Source organism: Podarcis vaucheri (assembly GCF_965113315.1).
Source record: "Podarcis vaucheri genome assembly, chromosome: 13".
NCBI classification, from domain to species: domain Eukaryota; kingdom Metazoa; phylum Chordata; class Lepidosauria; order Squamata; family Lacertidae; genus Podarcis; species Podarcis vaucheri.
The window spans coordinates 1,958,147-1,985,758 of record NC_138751.1 but is presented as its reverse complement, the minus strand read 5'-3'; the positions used below and the strand labels follow the sequence as shown (position 1 = coordinate 1,985,758).

The 27,612-nt window shown below is 46.4% G+C and overlaps 1 protein-coding gene and 1 pseudogene across 2 annotated transcripts; one reads left to right on the top strand and one right to left on the bottom strand.

The window, feature by feature from the left end:
* Nucleotides 1–1,208: 1,208 nt before the first annotated feature.
* Nucleotides 1,209–19,101, bottom strand: INCA1 (inhibitor of CDK, cyclin A1 interacting protein 1). Its single transcript, XM_082197895.1, has 6 exons — nt 18,973–19,101; nt 13,770–13,874; nt 12,751–12,793; nt 8,107–8,318; nt 5,069–5,279; nt 1,209–3,234 (listed from the first exon to the last, which is right to left on the bottom strand). Exons 1-6 carry the CDS (start codon nt 19,011–19,013, stop codon nt 3,082–3,084), a joined length of 765 nt encoding a protein of 254 aa, XP_082054021.1. The 5' UTR covers nt 19,014–19,101; the 3' UTR covers nt 1,209–3,081.
* Nucleotides 19,102–22,165: 3,064 nt separating this feature from the next.
* LOC309518122 (protein LLP homolog pseudogene) lies at nt 22,166–22,729 on the top strand (annotated as a pseudogene). The gene has a single exon. The product of its transcript is annotated as a protein LLP homolog pseudogene (transcript).
* Nucleotides 22,730–27,612: the final 4,883 nt, after the last annotated feature.

The window sequence follows — 27,612 nt, the reverse complement described above, 5'->3', positions numbered from 1 at the left end:
TGTCAGCACCCGGGGCAAGGCAAGTAATTTGCGCCCCCTAACCCGTGGATTTGTGCCCCCTAACCAGTGGATTTGCGCCCCCTAACCCTAACCCCCAGATGTTGCGCCCGGTGCGGCCGCCCCCCCTGCACCCCCCACGCTACGCCACTGCGTGGGAGCCAGCGTACAGCTTCTGGGTCATGTGGCCAGCAGGACTAAGCCGCTTCTGGCAAACCAGAGCAGCGCACGGAAACACCATTTACCTTCCCCGCCAGTGGTACCTATTTATCTACTTGCACTTTGACGTGCTTTCGAACTGCTAGGTTGGCAGGAGCATGGACTGAGCAAGGGGAGCTCACCCCGTCATTGCGGGGATTCGAACCGCCGACCTTCCGATCGGCAAGCCCTAGGCTCTGTGGTTTAACCCACAGCGCCACCCACTTCCCTAAATAGCCCCAAGGTTGTCTAATTTCCCTGAAAATCTGGATGGGTGCTTAATGAACAGGAAGTGCCCAGAGTCTTGATTCCCCCTCCCATCATGAAGACTCGTTTCTCACTCTCCTCAAATTAATTGGGTGACTGTGAGTCCAAGTGTTAAGAGATTATTTTTTCTCTTACTAACACCAGGACTCAAGACTCACCCAGTTCATTTGATGGGCAGTAAGATTCAGGATAAACAAAAGGAACAGCTTCAATTGAACACACTGCAGGGAATTAACACCACAAGTTGTGGCAATGGCTGAATTGATAAATCAGTGGATGGTAGGTCCACTGTATCACTGAAATGATGGCCACCCAGATTGGCTTGGGAAACCTGGCTGGAGCTGAGTGTCTTTGAATAGCAGGCACTGGCTGGGGAGAAGTTAATGGGAGGGCTGCTGAGGTCCAGCGCCGAGGGCCTTTTGGCGGCTCCCTCACTGCGAGAAGCAAAGCTACAGGGAACCAGGCAGAGGGCCTTCTCGGTGGTGGCACCCGCCCTGTGGAACACCCTCGCACCAGATGTCAAAGAGAACAACAACTACCAGACTTTTAGAAGACATCTGAAGCCAGCCCTGTTTAGGGAAGCTTTTAATATGTTTGATGTATTACAGTATTTTAATATTTTTTTTGGAAGCCACCCAGAGTGGCTGGGGAAGCCCAGCCAGATGGGCAGGGTATAAATAATAAATTATTATTATTATATTATATTCCCAGACAGAGTAAACCAGTTACAACAATGACAACCACGGTCTGGTCACACACTGTGCATTTAATAGAAAGTTAAAACAACTGAAACTCTACCTTTTAAATGTAACGGTACATCATTTCCTTTCACATTAATGGTATTTCAACATTAACTTGCATTAATGCAGCACAAGAGATGCAGCCAAATACTGCAGTTTGGGTTGTGTGTTGTTTTTTATGTCCTAGCATGGCTATACTACCCATGTATTAACTGTTATCAGTGAGCAGTTTGAAAAGTTTTGTACTCTAGAGCTACCGGCTGCCATAAAATAGTTCAGGTTTGGGAGTTTTGGTTAAAAACAATTTTTTAGCAAGGTATTGTTGCCTGGTCTGTGGGTCACAGTACCCTTCTGAGATTGGAACAGTTTGTAATGAAAGCACCTGTGAATGGCCTCGAGCAAAAGCTAACATTTGAAATATCCTATAAAGAGATTCCCTGCATTTCAGAAACATTGCAGCCATACATTTAAAAGCCTGGTGGTGATTGTGTTTATAGGGTCCCCCCCCCCAAATAAAGCATTTTCGGTGTTTTAAATTCCACCCCAAACCACTGAGGATACAGAGCTTTGGGGCATGGTTGGAGTGTTTGGACTCGACATTCCATATTATTGCTAATGATTGCAGAATGCTGTTTATCAACTCAGGCTGGCTTTTGAGGTGGCTGTGAAGCAGTTCTAAGCCCCTTATCATGAGCTTCTTGGAATCAATTTGGTCCCAGGCAGACAACAATTTACCCTCATGCAGAACAAGAAAAAATTCAATGAAACTTCTATCTCTTTTGCTCTGAGTCATCAAAAGGGGAACCTGGGAAACAAGGCTCCCTCCCTCGTCCTCCTCCTCCTCCACCACCAGTTTGGTCTGCAGTGTGGCATGCTAGACAGTTCGCAACAAAGACTTGGTCAGTCTCAGAAGCATTTATAATTCACACTGGAGGTGAGAAGGAAGTGATGTGAGAGAAGTGAGGCGTCAGTGAGGGACCCCTTTGGCATCACATTTGCTGGAATGGGAAGATGCAGCAAACTCCCCCAGACAGATCTTGTCAAAGCAGAATAAGCATAACCCTGGCTCTTTTGTAAGAAAAAGAAGGGCACAATTTAAGTTATCCTTCTCAATGGATACAAGAGGGGGTGGGGAATGGGGGACAGATGGCTCCTGCTGAAAGGCCAAGCAAGAAGTTGCCTATTTGGGGAAGAGGTGTGTGGGAAGGAAAGAGGCCCCCAGATCAGCCAGGTACTTTGTATGAATTCCAGCGTCTTTTACCAGACCTGAGAGCTGCAGGTGAGAGGGGAAAAGATTCCAGACTAGTGGAAGCTGCCTGGTGGGGTTTTCATTCCAAATAAACACGGCACAGCACACACCTACGCTATATGGGGAGGGAGGGAAGGAGGATGCAGAGCTAGATCCAAGCAAGGCCTCCTCTCTACTTCTTCTGCTGCATTACTATGGAAACACTCCTGATGTCTCCCATGGCAGTGGCTCCCCCTCTTTATTCCCCCGCCCCAGCCAACAGTAGAACATTTTCTGAGAGCAAACTCCCTCTAGACGTGTGTGTGTGTGTGTGTGTGTGAAGCAAATAAGGTCACAGAATTGTTGCTAAAATAAAATAAACTTCCAAAGAACTGGGGGGAGTTGCTATGGGTAGGAGTCAAACAGGGCAGGTCTTTTCGAGATATTATATACCCCCTCACTTTCTCCATCTCATTTCCCAGTTCCTGCCTGTTAATTCAGTATGCATGGATCAGCAGCAGCAGCCTGCCATCTCCCGCCCGCCCACGCAGGCTATTAGTGCTTGGAGAAAGGTTTTCCTTCACACACACACACACACACACACACACACACACACACACACGCAAGCTCTGGCTACATACGCCATCAGGGTCATTCCTCCGACTGCAGTTTGAATCCCCTGTAGAAGCAGCCTGCTGAGGCTTGGTACCTGTCTTGTGTAGCCATCGTGTAGGAGATCACGGGGCTTTCCTCAGGGATCCTCAGCTGCTCTCTCACAGTGGGGTTCCACTCTGGATAAAGGACCTGTAAGGGAAGCTAGCTGTTACTCAGACAGGTTTCTGCCCTTGCCTCATCATAAGCTGGATCCGGCCAGTGGCCCATCCAGTCTAGCATCTTGTCCTCACAGAGGCCAGCCAGGTGGCCCTGTAGGAAGTCAGCAAGCAGGACCCCATCACAAGAGCCCCTTCTCCCTTCCTGGGGTTTCCAGCAACTGCTGTTGAGAAGCATTGACTGCCTCGAACTGTGGAGGCAGAGCATAGTCATCATGGCTAGTAGCCACTTATGGTCCTCTCCTCCATCGCTCAGTGGAGTGGACTGGCCGTAGGTTGAAGACCACCTGGCCACCTGGCTGGCCGCTCTGGGGAGCAGGATTCTGGGCTAGATGCATCTTTGGGTCTGATCCAGCAGATGTTCTTCTGGAATGGCAGGAAGTAGTTGCAAATCAACAACTCCTTTTAATTTAAACACCACAACTAGGTATGTTTTCCATACTTCTTCTACTTCACAGTGGGAAATCAAATAACTGGCCTTTCCCAACAAATGTTGACTTCTTGCAGTGATACAAACACAGGGGAAACTTGGCTGAATAAGGGAATTCAATGAACTTTAGACTCAGCAAGCATCACTCATTGGAAGGTGCTAAGATTAATTCCCATCACCTGGCAACTGGAAGCGACAAATAGTCCTAGCGGGGGAATGATGGCTATCTGAAACCACCCACAGATTCTTCAGCCATTTGCCCCCCCTTTTTTTCTTCAAGGAGCTCAAGCTGGCAGCGTACATGGTTCTCCACCACCTCATTTAATCCCCACAGCAACAACCCTGTGAGGTAGGTTAGGCTGAAGGCAGGGACTGGCCCAGGGTCACCCAGTGAGCTTCAAGGCCGAGTGGAGAATTGAACCCTGATCTCCCAGGTCCTAGTCAGGTATCTCTAACCACTGCACCATACTGGCTCAACCACGATGCAACTCTGGATGTCTCTAAACACCCACATGCCATTTAATTCACCTAAAAGTGTGGCAGAACAAAGGCTACCTTCCCCTCCAGGAGCAGGAATCTCTCTGCTCATCCATGAAAGGAATTTCTCCACTTTTTAACTTTGCTCGGGTGGCGCTGTGGGTTAAACCACAGAGCCTAGGACTTGCTGATCAGAAGGTGGGCGGTTTGAATCCCCGTGATGGGGTGAGCTCCCGCTGCTCAGTCCCTGCTCCTGCCAACCTAGCAGCTCGAAAGCACGTCAAAGTGCAAGTAGATAAATAGGCACCACTCCGGCGGGAAGGTAAACGGCGTTTCCGTGCGCTGCTCTGGTTCGCCAGAAGCGGCTTAGTCATGCTGGCCACATGACCCGGAAGCTGTACGCCGGCTCCCTTGGCCAACGAAGCGAGATGAGCGCCGCAACCCCAGAGTCAGCCACGACTGGACCTAATGGTCAGGGGTCCCTTTACCTTTACCTTTAGTATTCCTTCAGGCTCTAACTCAGGGACAGGGAACCTCAAGAGTTGGGTTGAATGCCCCCCCCCATCTGGTCCTTGGGGCTCTCCCTATGCCATGCCCCTCCCCAGGCCACACTTCCTCTCCCCAGCCTCGCCCATCACTGGTTGTGCTCTGTGTCCTGCTTGTGTGCTTTTGCCTGACATGACAGTGTCCTTGGCCTGTGAGAATACATTTTGCTTGCCCTGGTGGAGAAACGGTGTGTGGGTCCATTCTGCCTCCTTGTGAGAGAAAGGATGCCGCAGGTGGTTCTGTTCCGATCATGAGAGAGGAGACCGAGAGGCAAGAGCCCCATTGCCGCACCATCTTTCTGGTGTAGGGAGCAGCTTGCACCCTTATTTTTCGTGGCTTTGTAATTCTAGCTTACCTGCGCTTTGCTGCATTCGCCGAAGACTGGGTGCTCTTCATAGAGCTGGAAAGCTGGATTCAGGATGCTGAAGGGGCTCAGGGCGTCTTCTTCTTCATCATCATCATCATCATCATCATGGCACGTTACTTTTGTGAGCGAGTCAGCAGTTCCTCCTGCTCCTTCGGAGAATGGCTGGGGGACAAGCCCACCCCATTTAGCCTTTTTCAGCCTTTAAACAGAAAACAGGTATTTGCAAAGGCTGGAATGCTGACATTTAAGGCTTTTCCAGATTGCATATTTATCTTTGTGTGCAATCATTCCCTCGGTTATTATTACTCAGCTGCTGCATGGGATCCAGGCAAGTTTCCTCAAGGGAGTACTTCTGTTACAGGAAAACATATTCCAAGCATTCAACATGAAATACTTTGCTCCTGGGAAAATGCAGTTTTCACCCCATCTCAGTCTTACCACGGCCATCAGGAAGACAGTGTGTGCCGGTTTCACAGGAATTTTATATAAAATATTTATATGCCACCCTGCAATGGAGCTTCCAGGGTTGCTTACAAACACAAGATGAAATACATAGATAATATACAATAACCAAAGTGATTCTTACTGGTCAGAGCCCAGACGTAGCTAGGGACAAGCAACACAGTTCCTCTTTCTATAACCATACTGTGTCTAAAATTCTGTTTTTAAAACTTTAGTTTTTAAAACTTTAGAAGCTGAGTGCTTCCCCTCCCCTCGTCTAGCTTATGATAAGGTGAGAGTCCACAAAGGGTTCTTAAACCATATAATAAGAAAATCCTTATATAAAACATGAATTATATATAAAGATCTGCTAGAACATAAAATCCCTTGGTGGATCTCACCCATCAAAGCTGTGGCGGGTAAGAAGAAAGATATGAAGGGAAATTGGGCAACATATAAAATGCTATTAAAGGAAAAAATAATAAACTGAGACTAAAGGATTTTGAGGAAATTCGTATATATCTGATAGATTGGCTCCAGTATTTCCAACTTAATGAAAGATTAAGTGTAGACAAACAAAAAGGATTTGCTGGAAAAATATCAAAACTAGAGGAAAATCTAATCCAGCCTAAGGGAAAAATCTAACCCAGATGTATAACCTCTTCCTTGATTGGGAAGTCAAGGAGGAAGAGGTAAAATCAATTATGATTTGTTGGGCCCAGGACATCGGACAGAATATATATATATGAATGAATGGGGAAGGCTGTGGAGAGAAGACATAAGGTTCACTGCATGTTATAATTTGAGTGAAAACGTAATGCTGTACCAATGGTATTTGACCCTGGCCAAACTGGCCAAGATGTACAAGAAAAGCTCCGATGTTTGCTGGTGATGCAAAAAAGGGATTGGTACCTTTATGCACATGTGGTAGGATTGTACGAAGATAAGAGAATTTTGGGACGTACAATGAACTCAAAAAGATCTTTAAATTCTCATTTCAAAAAAAAAACCCTGAGCCCTTTATGTTAGGCATTATGTCCATCGATATACCAAAAAAAAAAAAACACAAAAAAAAAAAACACCACAGAACCCTCTTTATGTACGCAACCACAGCGGCCAGAACTTTAATTGCAAAACATTGGAAAGGTGATGTAATCCCCCACAAAAACTGATTGGCAAGCAAAGATGATAAAATATTCAGAACTTGCAAGGATGACTGAGAGAGTAAGAGGAAATTCTAACCAGAAATTTAGTAAAGATTGGGCAATGTTCAAAGAATAACACAAATTTCCTGACAGATTTGGATTGAATCTTGAAGTTTAAGGAAATTATAAAGTAATTCCTCCCCCCCCGATAATTAACTGAAAAGATTAATAAAAATGAAGTGCGCATAGACTAGTAAGGTATAAAAAGCACAATGAGGTGAATCAGAAGTTAATAGGGTATGTAATGTCAAATGAGGTGTTGTTAGTCAGTGTCTATGGTCTGTTTATGTTGTTTTTTTGTTTTGTTTATGTTCTATGTAAATTGTTTTGTAATAAATAAACAAAATATATTTCAAAAAACAAAAACAAAACATGTCTCTCCTTTATTGGTCTCTACAGCCACAGCAGCCACGGTAGCTTTCCTAGAGTTTGACTTCGCCCACAAAGGTGCCCTCCTCCTCCCGAGACAGACAGATGCCAACCAGCCCTGCACAGGTTTTGCAGTGCAACTGTGGCCCTTCCCAAGTTTGATTGTGCGATTCCCAGAGGTGTGTTCTCTACTTTTCTGCGGTCCAGACTTAAAGCAAGAGTACAACAGAGAAGGCCTTGCCAGGCTTTCACGATTTTTGGGTGGGATTCAATCACATACTGGCAAATTCAGGTTGTGCCATTGTGGTGGTTTGAGTGTGCTTGTGCAGCAAACCCACTTCCTCTAAAGATCAGATTTTTTGCTATAAGGAAAATGATGAGGAAATGCAATGGAATTGTGGGATAATGCTCCCTTTGACACAACACTGGCAAAGAAAATGTGCGCAGAGGAGGGTGGCCCAGTCTGGAAACTAAATCTTGTGAAAAATGGTTGAGGGAGTTGGGGATGTTTAGCCTGGAGAAGAGAAGACCGTGAGAGGATATGAATATATGAATGTCTAATATCTGAAGGGCTATCGCATTGAAGAAGCAGTAAGCTTGTTTTCCAGAGGGTAGGAACCAATGGATTCAAATGACAAGGTAAACCTGAGGAAGAATTTTCTGGTGGCAAGAGCTGTTCAGCAACAGAACTGACTCCCTCAACAGAGATTTCTAAACGGAGGTTGGATGGCCAAATGTCAGGAATTCTTTGCATTGCAGGTGGGTGGAATAGACAACCACTGGGGTCTCTTCCAACTCTACATTTCTATGACTTAATAGCCAAACTCGTCAAATCCCTCTGTGTGAACAAATCAGGATGAATTATCAATAAACAGTTTGTCTGGAAGGGGCCTGGGACCCCAAGGGGACTCATAGAACCATGCTGATCTAGCGCGTGATTCCCACCCCTTGCAGGTGACTGGGGTGTCAGAAGTTAACTTCCCATTCATGACAAAAGGTCTGTTTCCTTACTCTTCCATGCTGCTTTGCCGCCGCCTCAGCTCCTCCAGATGATAGCAAACAGACAAGGCTCTGACATTTTCAAGTCTTTTTCGTTTTGGCCCCCTTCTCTTCTTCCGGCACAGCTCCTTGGGCGATGGGAGTTTCTGTGTGGTTGAAATAATCTGCCAGGGGAAAGGGTCTCTTTCACTCTCACTAGGCCTTTGCACTACACAGCCAGATGTCTGAAGGGATAGAGAAAGCAAGAATTTGGCACTGGTTCATTAAATGACATTACTATTTTGTGGTGGTAGTGATGACGACGATCGCAGAGGCAGAAATGGCCAAAGCTGGAATGTGCATCTTCAGTGGCAACTGAGCAGATTAATACTTCAGAGAACAAAGGGTTTTCACAAGCATCTTTCTTTCTTGAAAATTTATTGCACCTACAACTTATATTTGATTTCTCTAAAATAAGTTTGCACTGATTAGCCAATTAGTCACACTAATCAATGAAAATCATTCCCATCAGCTAAGATGCTGCCTTTAATTAATTGTTCAGCAGATTTTCGCTATTTTTATTCCAAGTACTTATAAAAACTGCAGGTGGCTGGGTGCATCATTTTACAAGGAAGATAAGTATGCTTTATTTATCTCGGAAAACATTGTTTTTCGCACATGCACATTTGTGCAGATCTAAATCAGTTGATTAATGATCAGTCAATGACTACCTGGCTGATTAACAAAGTGGAATTTATTTAATCAAGTGGCAGTTCTAGTAATCTCACCTCAAAATGATATTGTGGAGCTGGGAAAGGTTCAGAAAGAGGCAGCCAAGCTGATCAAGGGAATGGAGTAGCTCTCCTTTTCAGGAAAGTTTGCAACATTCAAGGACTTTTCAGTATGTAAATATGGTGAGTAAGGCAGGATATGATAGAGGTGCATACAGTTATGCTTTGGTGTGTGTAGGAAGTGAGCAGGGAGCAGTTATTTTCCCTCTCTCGTAATGCAAGAGCCCCACAGGGACCTCCAATGAAGCTGAATGTGGGGAGATTCAGAACAGACTAAAGCAACAGCTTCTTCTCAATTGTTGTTGTCATCGGCATACATCTGTCTGGAGAGACAATGGAGGGGTGAAGTCAAACTGCTGCGTCAGCAGCATTAAAGTGAACACCCCAGGGCACAAGTCTGGGCAGCGTGTCTGGAGGTCCTTGGCTGCCTAGATGACAAGACCTCCCTCTCGGCCTCACTGATGTGGTCCAAAGGAAAGCAGAACAAGACACAGGGCACCGGTTTGGCTGCAGGAGTTGATAGGAGGCGTACAAGGGCACCATCCAACCATCTTAGGGACTCCACTCTGGATTTGTGTCAGGTTTACTCCTCAGCCTTTTCTTCTCCTGAAAATTTCCCACGAGGCAGTGGAGGTCTAGGGTCAGAGTTTTCCTTTTACAAGATGGGCTCCCTTCCCAGACGGACAAGCCCCATTTGCCCTTCACTTCCCTCCACAGCACAGCCTTCTTGACCGTTGGACCCACTGTTGGATCCACCCGAGCCTGTCTCTGAATGCAGGGGAAGCCCCTAATTCACCGAGGGTTTGAGACCTCACCTGGTTTAACTGGCCAAGTCAAAGCTGTTTGCGGGGTGTGGCCACTGTTGCCTGAGAGCTAAGTGTAGGGTGGGGAGCAGAGAAAGTTGAACTATGGAACTTGCTGCTGTGAGATGTAGTAATGGCCGTCTACGTGGACAGCCCTCAAAGGGATGTGTGAGAGATTTGTGAAGGATAAGGTGATCAAGTCTACTAGTCATGTGTACCACCTCCAATATCAGAACAGTCTGCCTCAGAGAATGCCTGTTGCTGGGCAACATGAGTGGGTGAATGCCATTGCGCTCTGCGGGGGACTGATGGAGTTCGCCCCCTTCTGTACAGTTGCCACCTGCCTGCTCCTTTCAGGAGGCCTCAATCAGCCCCCTCCAACTGGGCCTTTCAGAGGCAGTTCTGGACTGCCCTCAGATGGGCTTGCGCTAGCCCGCTGGGCAAGGAGAAGCCAGAGAAGAAAGGTAGGAGGGATGAAGCGAGTTTACATTCCCTTCTGAATGGGGAAGAGGAGTGGAAACTGTCCCTGCAAAGACAGTTGCACCCAAAGGAAAGTGCACCCAAAGCAAAACTTCCTGGGGAGGACTTTCCCCAGAGGCTCACCTCCAGGAATCTCCCCCTTAAAACCCTCAGGCGATCAATCAATATATACTGAGGACACAGACTGTTTGTGCCATGGTTTTGTTCCCTGGTGTGAGACCCCAGTGCCTCATTCAGAAGCAAGTTTCCGGGGTGCGTGGCACGAGGGGGGTTCTACCTGTGCCAGCTAACCTGACAGCCCTCGACCTAATGAGCTCAGTTTCACTCAGCCAAAAGCATCCCTAATTAGCAACAGCCAGTGAGCTAAGTGTGGAGAAGTCATAACACTTGGAGATACAGCCGTGCATGTCAGAAGATAATTAATCCAAAGGAGCATAAGTCAGGAGACAGACCCAAGCTCCAATAAATGCATCTCAATAAATATTTATGGCTGTGTTTATTTATTTATTTGGTTTTTTTAAAAAAAACAATATTCACCTACTTCTCTCTAAGAGAAAGTTTATTTAAGGGGCGGTGGTGGTGGTGGTGAGTGGCAATCCAAGAAACCTGTTCTTATTGCCCATATGTACTTAGCCACAGCTAAGTACATACGACAGAAAATAGCAAGGAAATGTGCTTTGTCCTGGGGCTTTTGTTCTCAGGAGTGATTGCTTCCTACCTCCTCCTCCCAAGGAAATTGGAAGTGCAAAAGGCTGCCAGGAATGTCCCTCCCCTTCAATGAGAATAGGGGTTTTTTTTTGGGGGGGGAAGCTACCATGATTTGAATTAGAATTGCAAAGCAATCAATCTATTTTTTTTTAATGTTTGAGAGGTGGCAGTGCTGCTGTCACACACCCAAAACATGAGAAATTGCCATACGTATCATTTTTGTGTTATTCCTGTAACTGTGGGGGCAGCCAGGAATGTTGTTTGCAAGATGAATGTAAGAGGGAACAGGTTTCGGAGCGGAGAGGCAGACTGTGGTGAAGCAGCCTCTTAGCCAGCCTCATCGAACAGAGCAGGGGGTGAGGAGAATCTGTACTCTTTAAGGAAAAGTGACATCACTGTCAGGAACTAGCTCACAACAAGAAGCAAGAGGATGTCGCCTGTGGCCTTTTGGACAGGGAGGGCAAGACACCCTTGCCAGCCCCAGCCCTCCCTTCTAAACTGGTAGGGGAAAAAGAGGGAATTGGGAACTTTATGCTTGGTCCACCTTTTCCAACCCAACATAAGAAAAGCCTGCTAGATCAGGCCAGAGAGTGACCATTTAGTCTAGCATCCTGTTCTCACAGTGGCCACCTAGATGCCTGTGGGAAACCTGCAAACAGGATTAGAGCACAAGAGCAACTCTCGCTTGCTCAGTTTCCAAGAACTGGTATCCGGAAGCATCGCTGCCTCCAACTGTGGGGGTTAAACACAACGATTGTGGCTAGTAGCCATCGATAGCCCTCTCTTCCTCCATGAATATGTCTCATCCTCTTTCAAAGCCATCCAGGTTGGTGGCCATCACTGCTTAGTATAGTATAGTAGTATAGTAGTAGTCATAGAATCATAGAGTTGGAAGAGACCACAAGGGCCATCGAGTCCAACCCCCTGCCAAACAGGAAACACCATCAGAGCACTCCTGACATATGGTTGTCAAGCCTCTGCTTAAAGACCTCCAAAGGAGGAGACTCCACCACACTCCTTGGCAGCAAATTCCACTGTCAAACAGCTCTTACTGTCAGGAAGTTCTTCCTAATGTTTAGGTGGAATCTTCTTTCTTGTAGTTTGGATCCATTGCTCCGTGTCCGCTTCTCTGGAGCAGCAGAAAACAACCTTTCTCCCTCCTCTAGGTGACATCCTTTTATATATTTGAACATGGCTATCATATCACCCCTTAACCTCCTCTTCTCCAGGCTAAACATGCCCAGCTCCCTTAGCCGTTCCTCATAAGGCATCGTTTCCAGGCCTTTGACCATTTTGGTTGCCCTCCTCTGGACACGTTCCAGTTTGTCAGTGTCCTTCTTGAACTGTGGTGCCCAGAACTGGACACAGTACTCCAGGTGAGGTCTGACCAGAGCAGAATACAGTGCTTACTGTGGGAGGGCAAGTTTCCGTGCCTGTCTCCAGAATGTGCCTGAGCACATTGTGGGAAGATGGCATCATCACTGGCACAGCCCCTTTTGGTGAGTTATGGCTGTGTGTGCAGCCTGGTTCTCTGCATTTCCCCCTTCCCTCCTGGGCTGAGTGGGTATAAGATACGGCAGCTGTTCTGCTGGTGGAGCAGCAAGGTATCTCCACCCCCAGCGTAATCTGCGTGCAGGATTGCTCAGTGTGTCTGGAATGCTCCACGTAAAATTACCTTCCCTCTTTTCTGCAGTGCACACACTCCCGCTGGAAAGGTTTCAGGTTCCACAGAGCAAATGAGGTTTGCAAAGGGAAGTACACACACACACAGCTGAGCTCACTAATCAGGGCAAACTCTATTTGCATTTTCCTATTTTTACATGGGGCATTAGTTCCGCAGGAAAGAAGCAAATGATTTCAAAGGAAGCCTCATCTTGCCATCCATGAAAACTTACCAGCAGGGACGGTGCCTCGTTATATTCTTCCATCCAGCAGGAGCTGAAAGATAAATGTGCAACTAAGTACCACTGGCTTTTACTTCAAAATGCCTCTTATATATTACATTCATAACTTGGGGGCTGGGGGATGCAACTCGTTGGCAGTCGGCAAGCACAGGGATGGGTTGACGCTATGTGCACAGAATCCAAATTTCACTAAACAGAGGCTGACTGTTCTGAATAGGTACATTTGTATAATTTGTTTATTTTTTTAATAAGTGCTTGGCTCCTGCTAACCACAGTGATGGTCAAGGAACTATGCAGAACACTAACCTTTTAATTATATTTTGCCCTGGGTTCCTTTGGGAGGAAGAGTGGGCATAATTTGAACAAACAAATAAATAAAGCCTAGCTTCCTTGACCCATCTCCAAATCACTCCAGCAGTCAATGCTCACATGCCTCCAAACATATATCTCCAAACATATATATTCATGCCAATAAGGACCAAAAACTTGTGTGTTGATGCTGTGTGGGCCCCTCCATCCTATGTTCAGGTTGTATATATGTGTCAATAAAACCATATATCCCAAAGACACCACAGTCTCTGATGGCCTCCAATCCAAGGAAACTGAAACCTGGGTAAGTGCAGCAACCCCTGGAGTCTTATCGCCACTCAGAGATTGGAGTAGCATGTAACAGCACTATTAAATCCTGGCTGGTTTTTCAGACTATTGCAACTTTTATATTGCAGCTCAGTGGCTGCCCTGGCAAACGGATCAGAATTTTTGCAAAGGCATTTGCATGCGCTTTGCACATTCCTCTGCTCTCCTTGATGACTGAAGTAGCTGAATGTTTCAGGGGGGGGGTAGCCCAAAGTGCAACGATATGCTGACATAAACAACATCCTTATTTTGCATTGAGTTATGCACCAGCAGTGGTGGGGGCAATGGAGGGGAATTAGTAAAAAACAAAAAAGCTCTCCTGAAAGGATTGTGTCTGTATTTTGGACCATTATGCACAGTACTGTGTGTGTTACCCTGGTTGTTGGCTGAGACCATCCCAAATGTTGCTGTTTGAACAGTCGGGGCTGGCAGCCTCTGCTTCTGCTTCTTGTTGGTATCTGCTGACTATCTTGGACTGTCTTGAAAAGGAGAAAGAGTAGATTATATCACACGTAAGCATAGACCAGCACAAACATTTCGTTGGCAATTCAAAGCATGGATTCCAACAACTTACCGGTTTGCTGTGTTTAGATTTCACAGAGTAATGACTGTTATGACTTTGATGGGAACCTCTCCAAATCTGCATCCTTTTCTGCAGAGATGCATAAAGGTAAAGGTAAAGGTAAAGGGACCCCTGACCATTAGGTCTAGTCATGGCCGACTCTGGGGTTGTGGTGCTTATCTCGCTTTATTGGCCGAGGGAGCCGGTGTACAGCTTCCGGGTCATGTGGCCAGCATGACTAAGCCACTTCTGGCGAACCAGAGCAGCGCACGGAAATGCCGTTTACCTTCCCTCTGAAGTGGTACCTATTTATCTACTTGCACTTTGACGTGCTTTGGAACTGCTAGGCTGGCAGGAGCAGGGACCGAACAATGGGAGCTCACCCCGTGGCGGGGATTCGAACTGCCGACCTTCTGATCAGCAAGTCCTAGGCTCTGTGGTTTAACCCACAGCACCACCCGCGTCCCACCACAGAGATGCATAGACAGGGGCATATCATTACTGTAAAAGGAACTTGAGAAAGGCTGTGTTGGCATCGCAGGGGCAGAAAGCGCAAGTTCCTTTTGGAAAATATCAGCTCACCTTTCAGGTACAGCTAACGCAGGATGATGAGATAACCAAGCAGATCATATATATTTTCCATGCATCCTCACAACCTTTGAATGTACTAGCCTAGCGGCTTGTTAAGAGTTAACAACTAAATGCAAGGAGTGTTCCAGCCCAGCAGATCTTAGAAATATATACGAGGAAGACTTTGGAACATACAGTATTTATTCCTCAGAGGATGGGCCGTGTCTCATTGTTCCTCCATGCCTTGCCAATTTCCTACTTGCCCCCAGCACTCTTTGAAGTTAACAAATTAATATTTAATTTATGTGGGTTTATATAGAAGCTGCTTGCTTAATTGCTACTTAGCCAACCTCTTTTTTTATTATTACAGCACTGGATGTTGATTAAAAGAAAGAAAGAAACTGAAACCATTTGCCCACAGATACTGAAATAGTTCATGATCAAACGGCTTCAGAGAGATATAGGTCCTCCAAGACCTCCTCCTAAACCTTTTTAGGCGAACGCCTCCCTGGTTCCATAAACTAACCTCCCATGTCCCAGACCCTATAAAAAGCATTATTCAGAAGAGCAGTTTGCACAACCCACCAAGGAAGGTAGTAACACAATGGAATTCAAAACAGTAATGATTAATTGAACAATTAATCCAAAATCCATTGGATGAACTTGATCCAGCGAAACCAGGTTTTCAAAGCCTGATAGCCATTTGCGACTCCAGCATCCCTAGGGGGTGCTAGGATGCTTCCTACCACCCCCTAGGGAACCCCCCCCCCAGGGGGCAGTACCACCCTAGACCAGTGGTTTTCAAAGGGTGCATTGCACCACCCTGGTGTGGCAGGAGAGGATGGAAAGTGTGGCAGGAAGATTCAAGGACTATCACAGAAACGTTTAAACATTTCAGTGTAGCATAGTAGCCAAATTTTATTCATTTATTTACAGAATATGGATAGATACCTTTTCAAAATGACAGCAAGAGCATCAAGTGATACTGCAAGCTGATACCTCTCATCGGGTCCGCATACATACTTAAGGTAGATATGTAAGAAGCTCGTTTATAATTATTTTTTGGGAATGATTCATGTTGTTACATAGCTGCATTGGCTTATACTTCCTGGTTGTCCTGCAGTTGTGTTCTAAGCTATAAATCAAGCACTGCTAGTTGTTGTTTCTCCTTGTTTCCCACTGTATTTCTTATCAATTAAAAAAAAAATTGGTGTGGCGCAAGCAAATGTTTATTCTGAAAGTGTGGCCCAGGGAAGAAGAAGAAAAGAGAACCACTGCCCTAGACCATCACTGAGACAGCAGCACCCCATTTGATATGTTCTGAGCATAGGTTCCAACTCTCTGGGGACCTGGGTGCCCAGGCACCCACAAAATTCCCCATGAAAGGGATGGGCACCCTCAAATTTCAAGGCCATGCATGCTGCATGGCACACATGGCTCCAGGCACCCATGGTCGTGGTGCCAATCTGGCACTCCTGGTTCTGAAGTACAGCATGGTGGCTGGTGGTGCCCCATTTGCCCTAGTAGACCAGCTGGAGGAGGAGACTCTGGAGAGTCCCATGGACTGCAAGAAGATCCGACCTCTCCATTCTGAAGGAAATCAGCCCTGAGTGCTCACTGGAAGGACAGATCCTGAAGCTGAGGCTCCAAGACTTTGGCCACTTCAGGAGAAGAGAAGACTCCCGGAAAAGACCCTGATGCTGGGAAAGATGGAGGGCACAAGGAGAAGGGGACGACGGAGGACGAGATGGTGGGACAGTGTTCTGGAAGCTACCAGCATGAGTTTGACCAAACTGCGGGAGGCAGTGGAAGACAGGAGGGCCTGGCGTGCTGTGGTCCAGGGGGTCACGAAGAGGCGGACACGACTAAAGGACTAAACAGCAACAACAGACCAGCCTCCACTGAGTAATATGTCACTGAAAAAGTCCCCTTCGCGAGCTGTGGGTTTTTCTTTTCTTTTTAAAAGAAGCTTGGTATTCTATGCCTCCCTTCCCTTTCTTTCTTTGTCCTTTTGTTGCAGCCCTTGTGTCTTGCACCCAGCTTCCTCTTCTCAAGATTGTTAGGCTGTTCTTCTACACACTGTTTAACATTCCTCCCCCCTCGCTTTTTAGGCAAATTATTCTACATTTCTACACTGCCTGATGTATGTAAAACAGACTGCAGATCTCAAGGCTGTGCAGAAGTAACGCTGAATTGAAAAATCCTCAGTAAGGAAACCATCTCAGAGAGCAAGACATTTCACAGATTTTTCCAGCATCTCAAAAACACAACGGCAACCTTTATACAAAATGAGAGGCTATTCTTAGCCTCCAGGAAAAAAATAGGGGTTATTGAGGATTATTCTGATTCCTGTAAATACCTCCACATCTCCCAATTCAGTTTCTCTCTGCCACCTGCTGGTAACTTTTGCCTACGGCTTCTTATTTACACTTTCCCAAATTGCTGTTTTATCACTTCCACACCCTGCTAAATAAAGCTGCAGCAACAGGACTTCCTGCAGAACTGGTGTGATGACCTCACTGGACAAAGTTTTAAAAGGCTAACTTCTCCCTCTTGCAGTCCTAACTTCCTTATCTAACTCTTGCCTTGCCCAGTCATTCGCAGCTGTGAGTCAGCCCAGCCTACACTCAATGGGGTTGCCCTCCCACTGAAGGAGCAGCTTCACAGCTTGGGGTCCTTCTGTATCCACTCTGTCCCCCAGAGGCTCAGGTAGTAGCCTCAGGCCAGGGCTGCAAGCGCCTTTTACTAACTGCAGCTGGTTCAACAGCAATGGCCGTTCCTGGGCTGGGGAAGCCTTGACACAGCAGATCATGTGTTGATTGCTTCAAGATTGGACTGCAGCAATGCGCTCTATGCGAGGCATCCTTCACGCTTGATCCAGAAGCTGCAGTTGGTGCAGGATGCTGCAGCACGATTGCTGACAGGAGGGAGGCCTTGTTCGCATCTGACACTTGTGCTCAGAGATCTGCACTGGCAGCCTATTTGCATCAGGGCCAAGTTCAAGGCGTTGCTGTTAGTATATAAAGCCCTTAACAACTTGGGACAAGCTTGCCTGTGAGATTGTCTGAACCTACGAGTGCCTAATTGGCAGAATTGGTGCTACTACAGGTGCCACACGATGCCTGTTCCACATTAGTAAGAACTTGACCGTTAAGTGTGGCAGCACCTGCACTTTGGAACTCCCTGCCTATTGAGATCAAGCAGCTGCCTTCACTGTACAGCATTCCTGTTGAGATAAGCCTACCTACCAGATATTTAGAAAGTTGACATAATTTTAATCTGCTTTGATTTCATAACTTTTGTATGTGTTAAAAGTAGGGCTGAGGTTTTTTTTATTGCTTTTCTTGTTTTATCTTTTGTAAACCGCTTTGAGATTTATTTATTTTTACAACCAACCAGTGTATCTTATGAAATAAATAAAATAAATAAATTCTATTTTATGAAATAACCAAAATAAAGTTTGTGAAACAAAATAAATAAATAAATTCATATCCATTGTCGATATTGGGCAGGCACTTTTACAACACCTGCTTAAAAACTTCAACCCATTTGGTTTGCAAACTACGATTGGGACAAACTGTGGCTTGGTGTTACACCTGAAACTATGGTTTGGGGAGGGTTCTCTATCCTTGGAGACCACTGCTGAGAATAGTATTTGGGGATTTTCATCTCAGAGAGAGCAAGGGAAGTGGGAAAGTACCCAAACCAATCTGTGACCCTGTCTTTAGCTGGATCAGGCCAATGGCCCATCTAGTCCACCATCCTGTTCTCACGGTGGATAGCAGGATGCACTTTGTGGGAAACTTGCAAGCAGGACCTGAGCATGAGAGCAACTCTCCCCTCCTGCGGCTTCCAGCAACTGGCCTCAAATTGTGGAGGCAGAACATAGCCATCCTGGCTAGAAGCCATTGCCTGCCCTCTCCTCCTCTATGGATTCGTCCAATCCTTTTCTAAAGCCATCCAAGTTGGTGCCCATTGCTGCCTCCCCAGGCAGTGAGTTCCATAGTTTAACAATGTGCACTACTTGAATGTCAATTTGTCAAAGCGCACACGACACATCGCACATGTCTTCTCCCTTTTCCTTTCCTTTTTTAAATGTATGTACAGTGGTGCCCCGCAAGACGAATGCCTCGCAAGACGGAAAAACCCCTAGACGAAAGGGTTTTCCGTTTTTGAGCTGCTTCGCAAGACGAAAACGTCTTGCGAGTGTTCCAATTTTTTCCGCTCCCCCCTTTTTCTAAGCCGCTAAGCCGCTAATAGCCTTTTAGCCGCTAAGCCGCTAAGCCTTTAATAGCCGCTAATCCGCTAAACCGCTAATAGCGCTAATCCGCTAATAGGGTTGCTTCGCAAGACGAAAAAACCGCTAGACGAAGAGACTCGCGGAACGGATTATTTTCGTCTTGCAAGGCACCACTGTATCTCTGTGGCAAACGCAAGAAACCTACTTAACAAAGGGCATGAAAGAAGTGCTGCTCTCTCCTTCCATAGTGCAACCGGCTGGATAAAGCCTTGAGGATCCGCTCTTCCGTTCTCCGTCTGACTCGCAACGACACTTTCTGTCCTCTTGTCAGTTACCCTGGAAGGAATTGCAACCATCTGTGAGTCACACACGCAACACACAAAACCGGCACTTCATTCCTCTATAATTTTCATTATTCCTTGGTGTACAACACAGTAAGAGCTTGGCTGCAGGATGAGACCAAAAAAATTCATTTGGTCCAGCACCCTTTTCTCAGAACAGCCAAGCAGATACCCCAAAATGGAAGCCTGAGCACGATAACCACTTGTGACTCCAAGTAACTGGGTCTCAGAGGAATGTGGCCTGTCTGGGACCTATGTTCACATGTGGTGGGGGTGCAAATATGTACAATTTCTTTTGGCAAAGGGTGTTTAAGGAGATAACAGAAACCACTGGGTTAAAGCTGACCGAAAGCCCAGAGGTAGCATTGTTATCGATTTACGATGGGGTGGAAGGTTCACAGGCTAGCAAGGACTTGCTCACAAATTTATTGATGGCTGCAGGAATCATTACAGCTAGGAAGTGGAAGGGGCAAGGGGAATATAAAATGGAAGAATGGTATAAAGAGGTGTGGGATTTAGCTATTAATAGCATGCACTATTAAGGTAGGACAGGGAATATGCAGGAGAAATGAGTTTGAGGAGATATGGAAAGTATTTGTAGAATTTGTGCTGTTAAAACGGAAAGGGGTCAAACCATCACAAGAGGTGTTGAAATTTTGGGAGGTTGGATAGTGACAATGGAATGGTCTTGGAGGTGTGTACACATTTTTATTATTTATTATTGTTATTTGTAATAATGATAAGGAGAAGTAGAAAATAAAATAAAATAAAATAAAAGTGGTCTGTGACAATGGAGGCCACTAGTAGCCTTATTTATTAGCCGTGAATTTGTCAGAACGGGTGGCCATCGTTACACTTTTTGGGAGCAGATTCTATCATTTATGTGCTATAAGACACAGTTTGGAAAGCTCTGCTATACACTGTGGGAAGCAGGGTTTTTTTTTATTATTACTATTAATTGAATTTATATACCAACCTATACCCAGGGTCTCAGGGCGGTTCACAGAATAAAAGGTTTTTTGCGACCCACATAACATAGCTACCACCCTGTACACGACGACAGCAGCACGGGTATTGTATTCCCAAGGATGGAAAGAAGGAGAGGTTCCAACAAAGGAAGATTGGCTTTTGAAAATGGTGGAGAACGTGGAACTGGAAAGATGAGAGACCAAAATGCCAAAAAAATCCTTGAGGACCAGAAACCTTTTATTGACTATTTAAAGAACTGTTATAGCAAGATGAAAATGTGAGCAGGACTTGAAATATGAGCATGAATTATTAAGATAAATAGGTTAAATTGTATGTATTTAATAGTATAGGCGAAATATTCACCATTTAAGGGTTAATATGGAAACCGTGGAAGGGGGGGACAGGAAGTCAAACGATAAAGTAACTTATGGTTTATGTTAAAATGTGTAAAGCTTTTTTTCTTTGTGAAAAATTAATAAATGAGATTTTTTTAAACAACAACAACCCATAGCTACTACCTTCCTCCTGTGAGGATTTAATGTTACATCTGAACTATTAATAGGAAGATGACCTGTCCCAATGTATAAAATATGCCCCGTTCCCCTTTGGTGATACCTCAGTGAAATTATTTTTAGAGAATTATTTATTATCGCAATGGATCAGTTACATTATGGGCGGCGGTTATTGTAGGGCATCCTGTTGAAGGTCACCCCAATAAACACCCATCTATGTCAACCACCGGGCGCCTCACGACCTGACCACCACCGCCATTTTTTTTTAAGCAAAGACTTTTTCAAGAAAATCCTGCTTCATTTTCTTGCCTGTTACCTTTGGCCAAGGCAAATAACCTTTTTGTACCCCTCACTTCACCCTCACTGTGACAAATCCCTAAAGGCAAATATTTCCTTCGTGGAACCAGCTTCCCCTGTCCAAAAAAATACTGCATTACGGTCTCTTCATGTTGATATTTCTCCTCATGCTAATAATGTCTGACAGGATGGCCTTTCACTCCATAGATAGATAGATAGATAGATAGATAGAGTCAAGCATATTTTTTGGGCGATGTCTCTCCAGTATGCTAAAGGTACAAAGGTGACTCCATTTTGTGCTGGCCCAATTTCCCTCACAGATTTCCCTCAGGCTGCTCAAAAGAGGGAGGCGGGAAAAGGCGGGAAAAATGAAAGGCGCTGGATTTTGGCTGTGGGACGGGATAGAAAACAAGGCAAACTGCCACAGGGCAGCTTTTGTGGGGAAACATGAGGGACTTAAGTGAGAAAGATAAGGAAATTAAAGGATGTGGGGATGACAGGAAAAACATGGTTCAAGAGGGAAAGTGGGGCATGTCTTTGTGGGGTGGGACAGCGGCTAAATCTCTTTTTGCCTCTCTCCTGGGCTAGCTCTTCCTCAGCCAAATATTCCCCATATTTTCCCTCAGAACAGACCGAAGGAACAGCTTGCGAGATGTGCTGTAATTATAAGCAGAGGGGGGACATTTTGGGTTGTGGGGGTAGAGGAAGATGGGGAGAAAATGAGGGAAACGGAGGCTGTGGAAAGGAAGAGGGGAAAACAATGGCCGGAGCGGAAGGAGGAGAAACAAAAAACAAGGGTGTGTGGCGGCCAAATTGTTAGGGGAAAAGGCTGAGGGGCAACTTTTACCAAACAGTAGGGAAGGGGCAGTTTGTTCTCAAATGTGTAGGAAAAAGTGAGGGAAACAGAGGCCGCCAGGGAGAGGATGAGGGAAACAATGGGGGCCGTTATTCTCCTCGGATATGTAAGAGAAAACAGCCCTAAAGGAGGGACTAACAAGATGGCTGCTGGTCAGGCAAACAGAAGAAGTAATTCCTCAGATTATGTATGGGTAGTTGTCTAGGATGAAGCCTAGAAATGGAGGAGTTTTTGTTTTGTATTTGGGGCTCAAGCACATTCGTACCCCGTTCCCTGCGCCCTCAGAGAATTCTGGGGACTGTAGTCTGTCAGAGGTGACTGGGAACAGCAGCTCTTTGAGGACTGAACTACAACTCCTAGAATTCTTTGAGGGAGATCTCCCCTGCCCGTTTGGTCCTCACAACAACCCTGCGAGGTGAAGAAGCGCTGCGGCCGGCGTGGCTTTCTTCGCAGGGGACAGGAGAGCTCCGCGTGATCAGAAGTAAACAAAAAAAAAAATGGCAAAAAGCTTGAGGAGTAAATGGAAGCGAAAGATGCGAGCAGAGAAGAGAAAGAAAAATGCCCCCAAGGAGCTTGCCAGATTGCAGAACATCCTCAAAACAAACGCTGATGTTCTAATGGATGAGGTGAAAGAGATAGCAACTGTCCTTCCTGCTGAGAAAGTCATAAAGGAGGAGGATCAGGAGGAAGGGAGTAAGATGGACATGGATTCAAAAAGAAACCAAAAAACCCTTCTGGATGAACATGGACAGTATCCAGTATGGATGAATCCCAGGCAGAGGAAGAAGCTCAAGTCAAAGCGGACCGAAGGGAAGAATAAGCACAAACCACCTAAGGGATTAGCATGGTAGAGTCTGGGTGAATTTCAAAAAAAAGTCATGTGTGTTTGTGGAAGACTTATGTCAAAAAGGCAGCCACAAAAACAAAACAAAATGTGACTTAAACCATTACTACCCTTTTCACTGTTTACTTCAAATGACTAATTTCTTGCTTCAGACTTTTGGACTGTCACCTGTGGATGTCAGTTTGGAGGCACCTTGGAATACTTTTGATTTAATAAAACTTGTACTTTTTTAAAAAAAAAAAACAACAACAACCCTGCGAGGCAGGTGAGGCTGAGAGATGAGGACCGGCCAAAGGTCACACACTGAGCTTCAGGGCCGAGTGAGGAGGATCCAAACTCTGGCCCCCCAGGTCCTAGTCCAAGACCCTCACCATTATACCACAATGGCTCTCCAATACGCTCTCAGGCTTTGCATGAAGATGCTTAGGGAATGTGGAGTGTTTTCCCCCTGGAGTGGCAAGTGTGTAGGGACAAGATCCCCCCCCCCAGTTTGCATTTCAGGGGTTGGACTAGATGAACCTAGATGACCCTTCTAGCTGTACAATTATACCTTCCCAGGATTTAGGCTGGACTGGATGAATCCCAAACCGGAATTAAGATTGCCGGAAGAAATATCAACAACCTCAGATATGCAGATGACACAGCCTTGATGGCAGAAAGTGAGGAGGAATTAAAGAACCTTTTAATGAGGGTGAAAGAGGAGAGCGCAAAATATGGTCTGAAGCTCAACATCAAAAAAAGGAAGATCATGGCCACTGGGCCCATCACCTCCTGGCAAATAGATGGGGAAGAAATGGAGGCAGGGAGAGATTTGACTTTCTTGGGCTCCATGATCAGTGCAGATGGTGACAGCAGCCACGAAATTAAAAGACGCCTGCTTCTTGGGAGAAAAGCGATGACAAATCTGGACAGCATCTTAAAAAGCAGAGACATCACCTTGCCAACGAAGGTCCGTTTAGTAAAAGCCATGGTTTTCCCAGTAGTGATGGATGGAAGTGAGAGCTGGACGATCAAGAAGGCTGATGGCCGAAGAATGGATGCTTTTGAATTCTGGTGCTGGAGGAGACTCTTGAGAGTCCCATGGACTACAAGAAGATCCAACCTCTCCATTCTGAAGGAAATCAGCCCTGAGTGCTCACCGGAAGGAGAGATCCTGAAGCTGAGGCTCCAAGACTTTGGCCACCTCATGAGAAGAGAAGACTCCCTGGAAAAGACCCTGATGTTGGGAAAGATGGGGGCCACAAAGAGAAGGGGACGACAGAGGACAAGATGGTGGGACAGTGTTCTCGAAGCTAAGAACATGAGTCTGACCAAACTGCGAGGGCAGTGGAAGACAGGAGTGCCTGGCGTGCTCTGGTCCAGGGGGTCACGAAGAGGCGGACACGACTAAACAACTAAACAACAACAACAGGACTTAGCATCTGAGCGCAAAGCCTGCACCCACAATGAATGGCATTTTCCAGCTGACACGGCGGGTGCCAACTCCTGTCCATCTGTTTCCTGCTGCGGCCACCTCCGTGAGGAAATGCACAGGAGCGTTTCCTGCCCTATAGTTTCCTCCCATCAAGGACCGTAGTCATTACCTGGGATTTGATTCCAGCACTGTTTGTTTTCCCCCAGCAAACCTTCCCCCACAAGCCTCAGCCAGGAACCGGTTTCCACTTTGTGTGCGAATTGTTGTAACCGAGGGCAGCGCAGAAAGAACAAGAGGCCTCCGACCAGATGAGAGCCCATCATTTCTTTAATTCATAGAGGGATGAGTCATACATCCACCTAGAATCCTGTGTTCAGTTCTGGGCGCCACAATTTATGAAGGATGTTGACAAGCTGGAAGGGGCGGAGAGGAGGGAGACCAAGAGGACCAAGGGCCTGGAAACCAAGCCTTATGAGGAACGGTTGAAGGAATTGGGGATGTTTAGCCAGGAAAAGAGGAGAGGAGATAGGATAGCCATCTTTACTTATCTCAAGGGCTATCACATGGAAGAGGGAACAAGCTTGTTTTCTCCTGTTCTGGAGGGGAGGACTCGAACCCATGGCTTCAAGTGACAAGAAAGGAGATTGCAGCTCAACATCCGGAAGAACTTTCTGACAGTAAAAGCCGTTCAGCAGTGCAACGGGTTCCCTCGGAAGGTGGTGGATCCTTCTTCCTTGGAGGTTTTTAAGCAGAGTTTGGATGGCCACCTGTCCGGGATGCTTTAGCTGAGATTCCTGCATCGCAGGGGGTTGGCTGGATGACCTTCACGGCCCCTTTCGGCTCTATGGTTCTGTTATTCTAAGAACATAGCCATTGTGGCCAGAGTGGCCATTGATAGCCAGGGCCGGCCCAAGACATTTTGGCCCCTGAGGAGAACCACAAAATGGCGCCCCCTCCCTGCTAGGAAAGAAGGGGTGAGTGAAGATCTACATCAGGAGCAAGGCTGGAGTGAAGGCTTGCACTGGGATCTGCTGCTCCTGTGAATCCTGTTGCCTGAGGCAGTTGCTTCACCTGGTCTAACAGGTGGGCTGGCCCTGTTAGTCATTTATTTGCCTAATAATATTTTACAATCATCCAAGTTGGTGGCCATTGCTGCCTCCTGGCCTATTAGCCTCTGGTATAAATCAGTGAGGGACGCAAGTGGCGCTGTGGGTTAAACCACAGAGCCTAGGACTTGCCGATCAGAAGGTCGGCGGTTCGAATCCCCGTGACGGGGTGAGCTCCTGTTGCTTGGTCCCTGCTCCTGCCAACCTAGCAGTTCGAAAGCACGTCAAAGTGCAAGTAGATAAAATAGGTACTGATCAGCGGGAAGGTCAACGGCGTTTCCGTGCGGCTTAGTCCTGCTGGCCACATGACCCAGAAGCTGTATGCCGGCTCCCTCAGCCAATAAAGCGAGATGAGCGCCGTAACCCCAGAGTCGGTCACGACTGGACCTAATGGTCAGGGGTCCCTTTACCTTTTTATAATTCAGTGATGTAGCAGTGGTAGTCGACTTTCCCATGTGAGAACGCAGTAAACAGGTTTACAAAGGAGTAGACAGTGACTCTTGTTCCTTTGAAAAGCTCAGGCTGCTCACATTTGGCACCCGCCTTTCTTTCCCCCTCACTTAGCAGTGCAAATGGATTCCAGCAGATGGCGCCCTACGCAGATTAACACAGCAACACAGCCCTGCCTTCCTTGTTGAGGTCCTTCCAGAAAAAGCATATAGATAAAGGTCACTCACAAGCTTTTTTGACAAAGAGCCACACCAAAGGCTCCTGAGTAAGCTTAGCAGTCGAGGAGTAAAAGGAGAGGTCCTCTTGCAGATCAGGAATTGCTTGATTTGCAGGAATAAATGGACAGTTCTCCAACTGGAGAGATGTAGGAAGAGGAATCCAACTACCCCAAGGATCCTCAGACCTGATAATGCCAAGGTTGCAGGTTCGATCCTTGTAAGGGGGCAGCTGCACATTCCTGCACTGTGTGGGGTTGGACTGGATGACCCACAGGGTTCCTTCCAACTATGATTCTGTGATGATTCTATAATGACTAGATAGATGGGCCCCCTTTGGCCTGATCCAGCAGAGCTAATCTTGCGTTGTTGGGCTCCTCCTGACTTCGCTGTGCTTTTTCCAGTAGTGGGCTGAGTTAGGGCAGGATTCCACCCCGCCCTCCGCTCCTCTGGTTTTGGCAGGTCTCCTTGGCAGCGTTGTCTGGAATAAAAGCTGTGCGGCAGTCAAAGGGGGGAAATGAACCTTTTTGTTCCCCTCGCCTTGTATATTTATCCGTTTCACACTGCCATAAAAATTTACAATAGGCGTGGGAGGTTGAAACATGTGGATAATTGGGGGGGATCTATTCCTTATGAATGTTCTTAACCTTCTACCCACATCCCATCTTTACAGGCACAAAGATGCATCATTGGTGATATATATATATAGAGAGAGAGAGAGAGAGAGAGAGGGAGAGACGGAGAATAGCTTTTGTTGTTGGTGATTTATTTTTATCTTGCAAAGGAACAAGAGGAGAATCAGAGTTCTAAGGAAGAGGCCTCCGTGTGTTTTGCTTTTATTTAATAAAAAAACCCTAGTATTTTTAGGTATAAATTATGCGTCAAGGGACGCGGGTGGCGCTGTTGGTTAAACCACAGAGCCTAGGACTTGCCGATCAGAAGGTTGGCGGTTCGAATCCCCACGACGGGGTGAGCTCCTGTTGCTCGGTCCCTGCTCCTGCCAACCTAGCAGTTTGAAAGCACGTCAAAGCGCAAGTAGATAAATAGGTACTGCTCCGGCGGGAAGGTAAATGGCGTTTCCGTGCGCTGCTCTGGTTCGCCAGAAGCAACTTAGTCATGCTGGCCACATGACCTGGAAGCTGTCTGCGGACAAACGCCGGCTCCCTCTGCCAGTAAAGTGAGATGAGCGCCGCAAGCCCAGAATCGGTCACGACTGGACCTAATGGTCAGGGGTCCCTTTACCTTTATCTATGCATTTGAAATAAGAAGTGAGTTAATTTAGACAGAGAGATGGAGAGGAGATGAAGGCGCAGAAGAGCAACCCCAGGTCACCACATGCAATAGATGCTCAGCCTAGAAGAGGTGGGGGTGGAAACAGCCAAGAAGATGCAACAGCCAAATGCAACAAGGATTAGACATGCTCAGGAGCTGTGCAGGGAGGACAACACCCACAAGAACTCCCTTCCCTGAGCCAACGAACTCACCAACAACAGGGTTCCTCCGCCTCTAGCTCACATGCCTTGCATTATAACACATACAGAATATTATCCCGCCTATTTTTACTGAAATTTTGTTTTAGTATGGGATGCCTTCTTACAATGTTGGGTGAAGGGTGGGCAAGAAATCGGAATAATGACAGTGGTGTTTGTCTGTCGTACATAAATCAGCAAGTGGGCCAGTTCTTCGGAACGGTCAAGCATAATACTATGGCGTTCTAGGGGCCGATTTTTTGGCTCAATAACAATCATAATTTTATTATTTATACGCCGCCCATCTGTCTGGGTTTCCCCAGCCCGCCTTATGATGTTTTAAGGTCGTTCATGTTCCGATCTCTTAGAGGT

Coding starts and splice junctions, on each gene's coding strand:
- INCA1 (XM_082197895.1), bottom strand. CDS start 19,013: ATGGAAGGAGAGAGCAGCACTTCTTTCATGCCCTTTGTTAA. Junction 13,875..18,972: donor TCTTTCATGCCCTTTGTTAA/GTAGGTTTCTTG, acceptor CTCCTTTTCAAG/ACAGTCCAAGATAGTCAGCA. Junction 8,319..12,750: donor ACGAGGCACCGTCCCTGCTG/GTAAGTTTTCAT, acceptor CTATCCCTTCAG/ACATCTGGCTGTGTAGTGCA.